Source organism: Fukomys damarensis, unplaced genomic scaffold, assembly GCF_012274545.1.
Source record: "Fukomys damarensis isolate Sample0158 unplaced genomic scaffold, DMR_v1.0_HiC HiC_scaffold_3, whole genome shotgun sequence".
Lineage (NCBI taxonomy): Eukaryota > Metazoa > Chordata > Mammalia > Rodentia > Bathyergidae > Fukomys > Fukomys damarensis.
In genome coordinates, this window is record NW_022900915.1 from 10,453,892 (window position 1) to 10,469,503 (window position 15,612).

The 15,612-nt window shown below is 40.9% G+C and overlaps 1 protein-coding gene across 3 annotated transcripts in view; it reads left to right on the top strand.

Annotated features, from left to right (window-relative positions):
• The window catches only part of Jakmip2 (janus kinase and microtubule interacting protein 2), a 166,116-nt gene that overhangs the window by 96,847 nt on the left and 53,657 nt on the right, over window positions 1-15,612 (top strand). For all 3 annotated transcript variants that reach the window (XM_010627077.3, XM_033766789.1, XM_010627079.3), the window contains exons 2-3: window positions 5,172-5,444; window positions 15,109-15,606. In XM_010627077.3, the coding sequence (XP_010625379.1) occupies window positions 5,316-5,444; window positions 15,109-15,606 (627 nt within the window). In that variant the 5' untranslated portion in view covers window positions 5,172-5,315. The remainder of the gene's footprint in view (window positions 1-5,171; window positions 5,445-15,108; window positions 15,607-15,612) is intronic.

The window sequence follows — 15,612 nt, forward strand, 5'->3', positions numbered from 1 at the left end:
TATATATATATATAAATTACCCTAGGGCTGGGAGAGTTTGGTGAAGATTAGGAAATCACCACTAAGAGATAGGAGTTTTCTTTCTGAGGTGTTGAAAACATTCTAAACTTAACTGTGGCAATGGTTATACAACCTTGTGAATATACAAAAACCACTGGACTGTATACTTTGAAAAGTGTGAATTTTGTTTTACATGAATTTTATCTCAAATAGCTGTGCAATATAAAGGAAAGAAAGGCAATACATTAAGACAAAAAGGTTGTAGTAAAATTAGAAAGTAAGAAGCATGAGACAGCTAGGCACACCCAGCCGGAGAAGACTGTGGAAAATTCTCCACCATCAAAGGGTGCATAGGACCTTAGTGATGGAGTTTCTACCTTGAAGAATCCACAAGCTTATTCTATACTAATTTCTAATAGTGCTTTTTCTCTTTTAAATACGTATCTAATTTTTTCACCCTATCCTTTCCTTAGACTTCATGGGATTGAATATATAGTACTTTTCAAACCAAAACAAAAAAGAAAGAAAGAAAGAAAGAAAGAGAAAGAAAGAAAGAAAGAAAGAAAGAAAGAAAGAAAGAAAGAAAGAAAGAAAGAAAAAGCAGCCATATAATATTACATTCTTCAAAAAAGTCTATAAATTAAAATGCAGACTCTATCTGTTATATTATTGCTTTGCACATTTTGGCTGCAAGCAATTCCAATGAGTTGGCACCCATTTGCTCATTCTCTCTCATGTGACAGAAGAGTGTTTAAACCAAGAAAAACAAGACATGATTCCATCAGTGTCTCCACCCGTAAAAGTGGCTGCCTCCTGTCTCATCTCTGGAGCTGTGTTGTCTCTCGCATGGACGACTGGGGAAGTCCACCTGATTTCTTCCAGCAGTCCCTCCCTCCTTACTAACTCATCTTCAACAATGCAGGCAAACTTACCCTTCTCCACTGCAGTACGACATGGTGCGGCCCAGGGCATAAGAGCCTGGGTTGCAAATGTCCTGGATTTGAGTCTGAGCCTCACTGCCTACCCACTTAGCCAACTTGGGCAAGTTCTTTTAGCTTGTCTGAGTGATTTTTCCTGGGTTTATGTGAAGATTAAATGAGAGTAGTATGTTAAGCACTTAGTCCAGTGACAGATGCACAGTAATCAGTCTGTCAAGTCCTATGATGATAATTGTTGTTATTGCTCTTACATTTGAATGCTTCTGTGTGTCCTCATTTCCATATAACCAAGTGAAAATTCCCCAGCCTATTGTGCAAGAACTTTTGAAATCTGACCTTAGTCTGTCATCTGCTTACAGCCTTTTCTAAATACACCAGGCAAATCGGTGGCCGTGGGGTTTTGCTCAAGCTCTTTCTCATGTGCTTGCCATGTCCATTTAGAAAAGCCCATTCTTCATTCAAGAAGATGCACAACTAGGAAGGGTTTTCTCTGTGTTCTAACAGCATGTTAGGGGCTGGAGAGAAGTTAGTCATTTTACAGGCAAAGCAGACAGGATTTAGGTAAATTGAATAAAAGCAAAAGGAATACAGTAGAAGAAATGACAATTTCTAAGACTGCGTCCAGAACTATACATGTTGACGGTGCCCTTTAATGATGTGGGAAAACCCAAGGGGACTAAGGTTTGGAGAATGTGTAATACAGACCTCTACATTAGTTATATGAGGTTTGAGAAGCTAATCAGATATTTAATCTGGTTTAATAAGTAGCAGAATTTACATTATGACTCTGGGGTTTGGAGTATTAAGGCTATGGATATAAAATTGGGAGTCATAGATGATGTCATCGGACAGTAGCTGGAGAATCCTAGGGAAACTGAGACAGTTAAAGATCAACCAAAGGAAGAGAAATTTGTTGGAAATGTCTGTGTGAATTTTCTTACCCAGTACTATTTGGGATTAAGTACCATCTTATTTATCTTTAATGCCCATTGCTCTCTATCGCAAAAATGCTCAATAAATGTTTGCTGAATTCATTTCAATATATAAATTGAAGGGCCTCTTTGAAATCTCCCAGCCCTGCACTTTAAAGATTAGGCAAGACTTGTAAAGAAGCTCACAAGTCAACTCCACCACTCCATCATCGAGCACAAGATGGGATGTGGCAGACAGGTCCATGACTGTTGTGGACAGGTTCGCCTTCCCTCTTCCCTTCTCTTTCCCTGCCCTTATGCCCCCAAGGCCACACTCCAAAGGGCACACTTCCAGTGCCTGTGAGGGAAGAAGACACACAGTCCCGAATCGCACCACAGTTCTCAGAGTGAAATGCCAGGATCTTAAGAAAGCAGCAGCTGCTGGAACATAAGGGTGACCTCTCGGAGCTCTCCTTTGTTCCAGACTGAGCACCTCAGTGCGTACAGCACCGAGTTTTCTGAAAGGCTGTGTGGGAAACTCTCAAGTATCTTGTCATGCTTTTCCCATTGAGGTTAATGGTTTAATCTCCACTGTTTTCTGACCTCCTTGTTCTATTCTGAGCAGACCGCCATCATCCTGTTTCACCTGGACAAACTCAGTAGCCTCCTACCTGTTCTCCCATTTTCCATTCTCTCCCACAATCAGCCACCAAAATAGTGCAAATTTTGGCTCTGTTAGGACACCACCTACCAGGAACTTCCACACATTTCCCCACTACAAAATTCTAAGGCTGAAATTCTGGGTTTGTCCTCAACCATCATTTCCAGGAAATCTTTCCAGTATTAGTGCCTTACCAGCCTTATCTGGGGGGCGGGGATTAAAAAGCTTCATTTCCCCCTCACGAAATAGTCGCTATGACTGCTCTGTTGTGTCTCAATACCTGACATTTTCTTTGCCCATGCTGCTTCATCTGTTTCTCAGTCTGTTAATTTCCTGACTACTCCTCAGGAAACAGGCAAACTCCCCGCTTCCTGGGGTGGGGCTTCCTTATTCATCCCAGATAGAAACAAAAGTCCCTCCCTGTACTTCTAGGACAACTGTGTAATTTGTATTTTCTAAAAACAAAACAAAACAAAAAGATTATGGTGATGAGGATGATGCAGAGAGGCTAAGAAGGAGAGAAGAGGGGATTGTTTTTCTGCCTTGGGATTCTGAATGAAAAAATTTAAACACAGTACACTAGCAAAGCATATGGAAGCAACTCTAATAATTTTAACTGAAGGGTTATATGGGTAACCACTTAACCCAGGATTGTATTTATGGTTAATCTCCACTGCATACCAATATTGGGTTTTCTTAAATTTGGAGCTCTGGTCAGAGGTGCCACATGGGGGACATCTTTTTTCATTAAGTTTATTGGTACATTTTAGGTATACATTACAGTTAACATTCATCTCTGGGATCTTGTACCTTTACATGATGTATCTTGGTTCTTACCTTTTCCCCATTCCCCTGCCCTCCCTTCACTCTCTCCACCCTCCCCTATTTATAGACTTTGTTTCCATTTTTTCCTTTTCTCATATTTTTCTTTTCCCTTATTTCCTTTCACCTACCCTTCTCATTTTCCTTACTCTTTCAGACCTTTTCTTCCTATTTCACATTATCAATTACACAATTTGAACCTTATTTACACTTTTAGTTTTTCACACTAAACTATTTGGTATTTACTTGTGTATCCTATTTCTTTCACTTAAAAGTATGGCCTCAGTGTACATCCATTTAGTTATAAATGTCTCTAGTTTCTCATTCTTTATGGCTGAGCAATACTCTGTTTTATAAAAACAAACAAACAAACAAAAAAACACGTCATCTTTATCCAGTCTCCAGATGATGGGTATTTGGGCTGTTTCCAAGTTTTAGGTAATACAAACTGTGCTGCTATAAACATGGGTGCACATATGTTGCTGTGGTATAATTATTTTAATTCTTTTGGAAAGATATCCAGCAGAGGGATAGCTGGGTCAAATGGGACTTCTAATCCTAGTTTTTGAGGATCTCCATATTGATTCCCACAGTGGTTGCACCAGTCTGCACTCCCGACAACAATGGAGCAGGTTCCTTTCTCCCCACAACCCCACCAGCATTTGTTATTGGTTGATTTCTTGATAGGGGCTATTCTTTCTGGGTGAGGTGGAATCTCAGTGTTGTTTTCGGCTACATCTCTCAAATGGCCAGTGGTGTTGAACATTTTTGTTTTGTTTTGTTTTGTTTTTTTTGAACATTTTTTCATATATTTATTTGCTGTTTTTACTTCTTTGTCTGAGAAATGTCTGTTCATTTCAGATGCCCATTTTTTAATCAGGTCTTTATATTTGGGGGTCTGATTTTATATATTCTAGATAGTAAACCTTTGTCTGAGGAACAGCTGGTAAAAATTTTTTCCCACATTGTAGGTTGTCTCTTAGTTCTGTTGATGGTTCCTCTTGTAGTGCAGAAGCTTTTTAATAAAATGGGATCCCAGTTGTTGATTCTTTGTGCTAGTTCCCATGCTACTGAGGATTTGTTCATAAAGTCTTTTCCTATGCCAGTCTTTGAGAGTTCTACCTAACTTATCTTCCAGCAAGTTTTGTATTTCTGTTTTAATATTTAGATTTTAATCCATTTCAATTTTAGTTTAGTGCATGGTGAAAGACAGGGGTCTAGTTTTAATCTTTGGCAAGTTGGAATCCAGTTTTTCCAACACCATTTATTAAAGAGGCTATCTTTCTTCCACTGAGGATGGTTGGCTCCTTTGTCAAAGATGAGGTAGCTGAGTATATCTGGAGTTGTTTCTGCATCTTCTAATCTATTCCACTGATCCTCAGGTCCACTTTTTTGCCAGGAACATGGGGGACTTTTAGCAACTGTGGGTTTTTTTTTTTTTTTTTTTTTTTGGTACCAGGGATTGCACTTGGGTCCTTGAGCTTGCAAGGCAGGCAGCAAAGCCACTGAGCTAAATCCCCGGCCCCCTTACAACTGTGTTTCTTATGGTCACAGTGTCAGTGAGCATCGTGGAAAAAGTAAGGAATAAAAAGTGGGCAAAAAGAGCATTCCACGATGTGAGATGCAGATGCACAGGTGAAGGATTTTAAATTTCAAGCAGGGTGTTGACAGGATCAGACTAAGCTTTTGAAAAAAAAAAGATTGTAAATTTGGTGCCAAGTGTAGAGTAGACACTGGAGACAGGAAAGCCCCGGGGGAGGCACGGCAGGCCGCGCGTGCTGAGAGTGGACGGGCTGCATTCTTTGCCCGAAAGTCACTGCTGTCTCTGCTTCTTCTCAGGGCTTCCAGGACAGCTGAGGAGACCTTACCACAGAGCACCACGCAGTAGATGCTGAAACATCGCGCTCCAGGATAAGAACCAGTAACATGGCAGCACCTATTTGAAAGGATTAGAAACCAACAGACTTCATTTAGAAAGAAACGATGTCCAAGAAAGGGCGAAGTAAGGGCGAGAAGCCCGAGACACTCATTGTTGCCCTTCAAGCTGCCAACGAAGACCTCAGGACCAAGCTCACAGACATTCAGATAGAGCTGCACCAGGAGAAGTCCAAGGTGAGTGAGGGCCCCCGCGGCCATGGCCTTGAGAGCAGTCCTGGTTGCGTCCATGCCCAGCACCACCCCATACACGGAGATTCTCTTGTCCCCTGTCCTCAGCTGCAGCACCGCACACCTAGAAAGGGAGATAAGTGTACTCACTAAGCAGATCCCCACCTCCTTAGTGAGGCTGGTCTAGGAAATTAGATTAAACAAATAGAAGAACAGCTCAGACAAGTCCACTCTTCGTCTTATAGACTCCCTTCTTCAGAATTCAGAGCAGTCCTTCAAGGATGCATCACAGCTCATCACATCGTGTCCCTGCGCTGCTTAGTACTTTCCCTGTCTCTCATTCAGTTAAGGAATTTCCCTCCCACTATAGAATGTGAGCTCCAGTCCCCTTTGACTCATTTCCACTACTGCTCTTTTCTTTTTTGGCAGTCCTGGGGATTGAATTCAGGACCTTGAGCTTTCAAGACAGGTGTGGCACCACTGAGCTAAAACCCTGGCTCTCAACTACTGCTCTTGATCACGTTGCTCCAGGCATCTGCTGGCTCAGGAGAGATAAGCCCACCATCTTCTGGGCTTTTGTTCTTGTTACTTCTCTAGTTGGCCACTGGTTCCTTTCCTCACCACAGTTTCTAAAATAGACCACTTCTCCCAGTGCACGTTGCTCTCCCAAAGCCTGTTTGACATATATATATACACACACACACACTTGTATATATATTGTATATATATATATATATTGTTTGTTTAGTGCTTATCTTTCCCAAGTCGAGTGTAATCTCTGTGGCAGCAGGACCTAGCTTACTTGTTATCCCTTAGAACCTAAATATCTCTAGAACTTAAAATCTTAGAATTTATTTGTTGAAAAAACTAGAGAAATGAATTAAAGATGGTTCACTCCTTATACCTAAGTGTCTTTGTCAGTAAAATTAACCATCTCATAGGGCTGTGATAAGGTGTGAATCAGAGAAGTCCATAAAGAACTGTGCTTATGAGGATTAAACGGGAAAGTTGTGAAGAGGTGCGAAAAGGTTGCCTGACTCATAGCAAGTGCGAAACTTTTTAATATTAGTATTCTTTCTAATATTCTCTGGATTTGAGTTAATCGCTAATAAAAACCTTTTTGTTACTTCACATCTCATCAGTTAAATGGATATGAAAACACAAGTCTTACCAAAGCAAAACAATGTAAGTATCAAGCAAAGTCATGGATAAGGAAGAATTTATAATACTCAACCTGCAGGAGACAGTTTTGCTTGGAGCACACCAGGGACAACTATGTCAGCATAAACTTCCTTTGCTTGAATACCTCTGTAAATAACATTCTTGATCAGCAGGTAGTATGATACAATCCAACAAATACATTTATTCCTTTTTTTTCTGCTCTTTCTTATTTGATGTCACTGCTACATTTTAATTTTTTATTTCTCCAAAATCTATCTCTTCTTGTTTCAACAAAAATCATAAATGGACTTCGGATAGCCCAACCCTATTGCCTCCTGTTTCAGCCGAGCATTGACCTTGGATAAATAAACCTCAATGTGAAGTTTATGAAGGAACTTTCTTAGCGTTCATGAAGCAAAAGGAAACAAGACTTCATTTTTAAAAGCATTAGTTAGAAAGTCAGAAGGTCTAAGAATTATGCGTCTTTCTTCTTGAAGATGAATTTTAGTTATCTTAACATCTCTCTGTCCAACTCATTTGAGTGAATCTTGTTTGTTCCTATCTGTGTTTTCCTAGCATTACTGTATCATAGAATAACCTGGGGGAGCTTGTGAAAAACTGCGATTTCTGGGCCCACAAGCCAAGGAATCTGATAAAGTAGGGTGAGTGAGGATGAGGACTTGTAACTCTGTGAAGTAGTCTGGCAAATTCAGATGGATGGATGCCGACACCATGGATCCCTTCCAGCTTTCACCATCCACGAAAAGTTTTTACTTTCCTGGGACAACATTTGAAGGGAGGTAGTCTCCCTGAATTTTTGTAACAGGATGATAAATTACATTCATAGGAGGAAGCTTACTGGTCTAGAAACTGGTTGCCATAAATATTGCTGTGTGACAGAAAACAAATTCATGGCATCTCAAAAAAGGGCAAACACCAAGTGCCCCATGTCCCATTGCTGCCATTCTCCACACTCAGGCCTTTTAAAGTGGGTCTCAAGCTTGAAGAAGGCTGCCCGTCTGTCTAGGGGCTGGCCCTGGAGTCTAAGCCAGCAGGCAAGTGCAATCTTCCCCTTCTCTGACAAGACCCTGGCACTCCCTGCCTTATTCTTCCTGCTCCTGGCTTTATCCTTCCCTCTCCTTTCTGTGGCAGTTAATGACAGTCTCAGCACAGAGGCAAAAGCAAACCCTCACTGCCTGTCAGCAGCCGTCCTCAGAGAGCAAAGGATCTAGAGGGCAAACAAATCATAAAGTAGTTTTATTGTAAAGAAATGTGATTGTGTTTTTCAAAGGCCCAGTCTTTAAGAGAAAGACTGAGAACAATGGCAAGACATGAATTTATATTCTCAGCTTGCTTCCTGAGCTCTGATGATAAAATGACCGCTCTGCTACTGGCAATGAACTAAGTAAGGAGGGGAAACCTTTGGGGCAGTGGGCTATTACTCATCTTTCCAGCAAGACAAATAATCCCACTGACACTTCCAGAATGACATCTACGCAGAGACCAGTGTCGTAGGTGCTTTGGCTGAGAATATAAGCAGCTACAACTCCTTGAATGTTACTGCATATCAGACACTCTAACAGGCACACTCCATCCTCTCACAATCCTTTTACACTTAATCCTTTAGTGAGCCTGAGCTGATTATGAAGCCCCTTTGTGTTTTCCTGTCCTCATCTATTAAGCAAGCCAATAATGGCATCTGTATACGAGCGGATGTGTGCTAATTTGTGAACAATTTGTTTGTGTCCAGGCTGTTAAGTATTTCAGTGCAGTTATCTCCTTTGACTTTCATCCTCATGTTCAGGCATTGCTGCCATCTCCATTTTACAGATGAGGAACCTTCCTGACATGTAGGAGGTGCTCAGGACTACTTGCTGAATGAACTTAAATGATTCTTTTTAAAAGCTTTCCTAACAACCTGAGGCACAAGCACTGTTATAGGTTGGATACCTTAGGCTTGGGTGGAGAAAGGAGTTTTGCCCAGGTCTGTCTTTTCCTTGACAGCAAGTTGAGACATTCACCTGTGATACCTATGATACATTCACCTTTCCCTGGACACTGTGAGGCCACGATTCAATCTTCAGTGTGTATGCACACAGTAAGGATTGCTGTGAGATGGGAAATCCATCCAATGAATTCCCTGTGGTGTTGTTCTCTGCCTTGGAGTTGGTCTACCGCCGCAACGAGTAGTGTGGGGAAAATGACAGGAGATGAAGGGACAGGAGCAGAAAACAGGGGCACATAGCAGCCCTGGGTTACAGGGCCTAGGAGGAGTCAGCTCCAGGCAAAATGCTGCCAACACGGGAACCACCCATTGGAAACTGCAAAGCGCTTTCACACTTTGCCTCATGTTCATCTCAGTAAGCCTGGGACAAAGGCATGTTCTCATTTCACTAAGGAAGAAAATAAGGCTCAGACCATTTAACTCAATTGCTCTCAGTGGCATAGAAAGTGGAGGAGCCAAAATGGGAACTGCAGTCTTCTGTATGAGAGTGGAGATCAAGTTAATGCTGAACCTCTGACTCCACTGCATTCTGTGGTCCCTAGGGCATTCAGAAAATCAGCCATCCTGGAGTCTACAGCTTCTAGGTTCAGGGCCCAAATGTGGGTGGGGTATTTCTTGCTATCTGCACCCTTACTTTTCAGGAAGCATCACAGGCTGTAAGTGAGAAATATAAAAAAAGAATTCTTTGTACTCCCCCAGGTTGGGTAAGTCTTCCCTTATAAGCAGCCTTCCCACAGTGGTAGCTCTTTCCTCCTTCACATCAGCTGTTGACGTCGCTTGGCACCCAGGAAAGCCTCCGCCAGGTTGCTGTGAGCTTAGCTCTCTAGGAACATCCGGTGCAGATAATCCAAGCCAAAGCTGCTGTGAGCCTGCCTTGCCTCGATAACCCCTCAGCCCTTTCTAGTTTTAATCCTATTCTTGGACGTTCACATTAAAATCTCAAATCATCACCAGTACTATCTTGATAGAATTTACACTGGCATCTTCCAAAGGCCAGACCAGAATTAAAACAAGAGATAAAAAATACAATGTGAAGCCTCTGTAAAGTGATCATGAATCCTCATCAGTTTTCCACCAGACATCCAGGGTAAAGCCATCTGGGAGCCCATGCTCACAGCTCTGCTCAGGGCTCCCTGTTGACATACATTCCAAGGGTCATCCAAGCTAGGATTTGATGCCGCCAATGCCAAGGAACTCAATACATAATGAGGAAACCCAGATTTATCTCTGAATACTTCTTTATGCATAGAATACATTTGTTACAGTCTTAATAATGTAATATAGTAATGCTGATCTCATCACCATACGTGGGTACTTTATATATGTTGGTGGTGGCATTAATATAACATTGTGTAATATAATGTTATTATACACAGCAATATTCATCAAAATTAGCAATATAGTCTCTTTTATGAATTAATAGTGCTCTGGACTTTCTAAAGGGCTTCTGCCCAGATATCTAAATATTCATCCTCACAATAGGAGAATGCTCTCACCAAGCTTAACTGGCTAATTAGAAAACTGAGCTGACAGAAGTAAAGTAGCTGCCTGAGCTTTCAGAGGGGGCACAGAGACACAGGCTCGACCCAGACCTGGCTCCTCACCCACACGGGACATGCCTTCTTTCCATTGCGCTCATGTAGAGGTCGCTTCTCACTTCTCCTGTGAAATTACGGTGAAATAAATCCTACCAATATTCTGCAGCTTCCTAGGAAGTTAAGGGATAAATGTAAAGACTTAAAGAAGACCTCCATACGAGCTTGTTATTACATGATTGAGCTGAAATGTTTCTCCATAAAATATTTCCAATAACCAAAATTCTTTATTTCTGCTATTAATTTTTGCTATTTCAAAATATTACCCTCTTCATAACTTCGTTTTTTACTGAAGATTAGCTCATCTTTTTGTATTAATCTCAAGATTTACATTAAAATATTTCAATATATTCCCCTATTTGTTCCATTTACACTGCAAATAGTTACTACAAAAAATCCTATGTCTCACCACATTTCAGTCACACCCTTTGGCATTTCTTCACTGTGAAACATATCTCCCAAGCTTCAGAAGAAAGAGCCATACCTAGAAATTCCACAAAAATTGCCAGTTTCCATGACAACTAGAATAAGTGGACATAAGAAATGTCAAATGTTGCTCAATTCCTTTGAATTTTGTTCATTTTTGTAGATTCTCTTGAGTAATGTACAAGAAGACAGTGTTTGTTTATATTTGCTTTTATCTTCACTATATATTGCTTTTATCTTGGACTATATTTTCCGTGCACCTTTATTTTTAATTTTTGTTAATATCTCCTCCTTCATCTACACAAAAGATTAGTGTATATAACTTGAGAGAAATGACGGAATTATAAGGAGATACAACCAAATCCTACACAGAATTTGATATAAACTTAAAGATATCCTACTCTAATATTACCATACATGTAATAGTACCTTTATAGTACAAACTATTTTTCACATGCATTATCTAATTTAATCTTTGAAATACCAATAGCAGGATTTCTCAATCAGCTTTCCTAGGGGTAGCAGATGTTGTAATAGCACAAAGCAAATCCATTTTCTTGCCCTTTGTCCACTTTTATTACAGTCACTTTTATTTTAGGAAGACTTGCTAAAATGTTTAGTAAATTGTTAACCAACAGCCCCGGCTGGAAGCAATGACACTGTTCCAAATGCCTCATATAAATACATCCTGCCCAGACTGAAGAGGACTAAGTTCCTGTCACTTGAGCTGGTAACATCTGCAGTGTGTTATGTAGACAAAAAGCTGAGTTTTTAAATAAAATAAAAATGAAAAAAAAATAAGGCCCTTTCTCTAAAAACTGTTATCTAAAACAGGAACCAATAAGTTCTTCCTATTAAAGAAAAGCTGATAAATATTTTAGGCTTTGTGGTCCAAACAGTCTCTGTGAAACTACTCAACTCGACTGTAGCATGAAAGCAGGTTTAAGTGATGCAAAAATGAACGGGTATGGCTGTGGCCTTAATAAAAGTTTATTTATAAAGGTAGGGAGTGGAACAGAAAGCTGCAGTACACTCACCCTGGTCTGAAAAATATCTTCTTCCATTCACTATAGAAAGATAGGGAATATGACCTAGGTTCTCCTTACTGAAGCGCTGAATGAAAACATCAAGGTGGGCTTTCTTACATCTTTGGAGCTTTTGTTTTGTTGCAGTGTTCTGTGGGGAAAGGATGGATGGGGACTGCTCTGGTAACTGTAAAGACTGCATTCTCTGACTGTATGACATAAGGTATTTTTGCCTCTAGTCAGGAAGCTACCCAGTGAAACATGCTAACCCCTTAGCCTTTAATCCACATTGGCCTTCTGGCTGTTTCCTCTGCCCTGTGCTGCGAACCAAGGAATATTCAGTGGTAGCCTTCTACAAGCACTGGGAGGAGAGGAGGTAGTTAAGGATGACCATACATACAAAAGTCATAACATAAAGAAAAGTATGGATCAGGCCAGTAAGGAAATCCTAAGAAACAAAGGCAAGAGAGCTTTGTCCTGGGTGAACAGGTTCGCATATCAGGCAAGGATGTCATCTAGCTGAGGATAAAGAGCATCACAGAAGGAGCAGAGGGAAGAGTAGGTCAGGGAGAGGAAACTATAAGCACCAGAAAGGAAATGTACCACTTCCAGAAAATAGCCTAATACCAGCTTGGAACAGGGTCAGATGAACAGAGGGAGGAAGGTAACAGGAGCTGTAGTCCAACCAGCTTAGATGAGAGGAGGGCAGGCTTAGGTGCTGGGATTTTATTCTACAGAATACAGGGGCTGGGGGTGATTTTTGAGCAGGTGCATAAATAAAGCCAGAACCAAGCTTTACTGAAAGATTATCATGAGCAATGTGGGAAAATTTATGTTCATTAAATCAACCTTTCAGTCCTCTAGAGCAATTTTGAACAAACAACTATAGCATAAGCAACACATGCAAGCCATGCCTGTGAGCTTTAAAATTCTTATAGCTACAACTTTATAAAGTAAAAAGAAGCAGGATTATTTCTAATAATATAGTTTGTTCAACCTAATGCTCAGAAATATTAAAGCTTTAACATATAGTCAATATAAAAATGATTAACAAGAAATTTTACATCTTTTATTTCACAGTATGTCTTGCACTTCAAGTTTTTTGCACTTAAAGAAACCCTCAATTCAAACTTAGATATTGAGAGAGCTCAATGTGGCTGGTGGCCATTGCACTAGACAGATGGCACAGGACATATGAGAGGACAGAGGTCCAGGAAGGGACTTAGGCCTAAGCAGGAGGAGAACCGAAGGACATTTATTTGAAGATGCCTGGCTGTTTAGCACACCGAGTTCTCTCGTGCTTTGAGCTCTTTCAGAGCAAGCCTGAGTCATCTGTAGGAAAATGGATGTGTCCTGAGACCATAATCTTAAATCAATCAGAAACACAAGCTTAAAGATCATATGGGTTCTATACAGGAGAAACACAAATTATTACTAAAGAGCAAAACAAAAGATAGACAACAGGGAGTAGGGAGGTAGATCTTTCTTAAGCAGGAAGGGGATCAAAGTTGGAGGGAGGGACAAGGGAGGGAAGAGAGAAGAACAAGAAGGGATGAAAAAAGGAATTAAGCTCTGTTATGTACATGTGCCAGCTCCACACAAGGAATGTAAAATAATATACTACAAACATGGAGTATTGAAAAAATTTTTTTTAAGGAATGACCATTGTAAGAGCAATTGTTTTGGTTTTTAAAATAAAATACTTATAAAATGCTACGAGGACTTAGAAAATACTGTAATAACTAAGGTACATAAATTTTTGAGGTAAGCAAAAATCTGAAACATTTCACACTATAATCATAATGAATCTTAATTTTTTTAGCTCAAAAGGCTCTTGACTAGTATTTTGTAAAATCTTCCAACTTGAAAAGCAGCAGAGATACAGTATCACTGAAGTAGACAATACTCTTGGGGCTCCCATATTTTTGTCTCCATTTCCAAGTTATTTTGAGTATCAAGGGTGTGGGTGTGCATGTGTGTGTTGTGACAGAAACAGATTCAGAGGGAGAAGACAAAGAGAGTGTGACGGCAGAGATGAAATAGGGGAAAGAGGGTACAGAATTAGACCACTCAGACTTTTTCCAGCTACTAATGGCAAAACCCCAACCACAGCTACTGAGCCAGACTAAGATAGTTGTTGACCTACATCGACACCTATCACTGGAAACAGAACAAAAAACAAAAGTTTATTTTCAACCAGAATTCTTGAAAGGTGATATGCTTAGAAAGAAAAGTGTATTAAATTACTTGAAAAAGTGGCTTGGGGAAGAGCAAATTAGAGTGACAGGAGTGATAGAGAAGGATGCAAAGAAACAACCTTAGAGGCTTGGGAAGGAACAAGGTTGCAATACTAAGAAAGTTCAAATATCTATATTCTTCACTTTCCCATTAGCAGCAGCAGATTCTCTTCTGGAAGAAAAAAGAAGGGAGAGAGATATTTTATATTATCGCTTTAGGTACTAGTTTATTAGCCTGATTACAATTTCAAACTTTCAGCTATCCAGAGATATCCACATTTGCCATTTTGGATCTGGCTCAGGTTGTGTGGTATGAGAACCTCTCTCTGTGTCTTGCATCGAACTCTTCTGTACCAAGGAGGAAACCCATTAGAGCAGTGCCTCCTAATCTTCATGTGTTTACCCACTACCTGCAGATTCGTTAACATGCACATTGTGATTCACAGTATCACCAGCTCCCTCCTGTGCTATGATCTGAGTCCTTGTTTGGAAGTAAAGAAGACTGAGGTTGACAAAACAGCATGCAGCAAGCAGTGGGGAATGGCTGAATGTATGTTCAATTCAAAGAATGAAAGGAAAAGCTCCCCAATAGTCAGGGAGGGGTTCCTTAGAGGCTTTTTATACAGCTTTTCCTATGGGTGAACGTGACCAAGTGGAGGGATGTCCCTGGTTGCAGGTAGGTCTTCCATGTCAGGAAAGTAAGCTGCTATCTTTACATTTCATTTCCTTCAGGATTTCTCCTATTTGTTTAGGGAGGTGTTCTTTGTCCCTTGCATTCCATTAGGCCCTGATAGTCTGCTTAAGTTAATTATTCAGACCCTTTGCTATGTTTACTCACTTAAACCCCAACTTTCAGATCACTTCAGGTTAACCATCCAGGACCTGTGCCGTGTCTGTCTAACTTCCTCTATCTCTCAGCTTCAATAAGTCTGGGATAGAGCACAAGAATCTCTATTTCTAACAAGCTTCTCTGCAGACCACACATTGAACAGTAAGGCTCTAGAACATCAAATATTTGTCTGAACAAAGTAATATAAATAGTCTCAGGTGTATTCCTGGGTTTAAATGCTGTGGTGCCCCTCCCTCTGAGCTCACAGTGGCTGGCATTTGAAAAGAAATGAGGAATTAACAATCACAGCAGCGTAAACTGCAGATCCTGCCTGGGAGCACACCTTCTCTTTGAGGCTCACCTCTTTTATCTTTTTGCCTCTTTGGTTTTAGGTATCCAAGCTTGAAAGAGAGAAGACTCAAGAAGCAAAGAGAATTCGTGAGCTGGAACAGCGCAAGCACACGGTCCTGGTGACAGAGCTCAAAGCCAAGCTGCATGAGGAGAAGATGAAGGAGCTACAGGCCGTGAGGGAGAATCTCATCAAGCAACATGAGCAAGAAATGTCAAGGACAGTGAAGGTGAGGGACGGAGAGATCCAGAGGCTCAAGTCTGCTCTCTGTGCTCTCCGGGATGGCAGCAGTGACAAAGTAAGGACAGCGCTCACCATCGAGGCCCGGGAGGAGGCCCGGAAACTGTTTGATGCAGAGCGTCTTAAGCTCTTACAGGAAATTACGGACCTGAAAATGGCCAAGAAGCAAGTGGATGAGGCGCTGAGCAATATGATCCAGGCGGATAAAATCAAGGCTGGGGACCTTAGGAGTGAGCACCAGTCCCACCAAGAGGCCATCTCGAAGATCAAGTGGGAGTCTGAGCGGGACATTCGGAGGCTGGTTAGT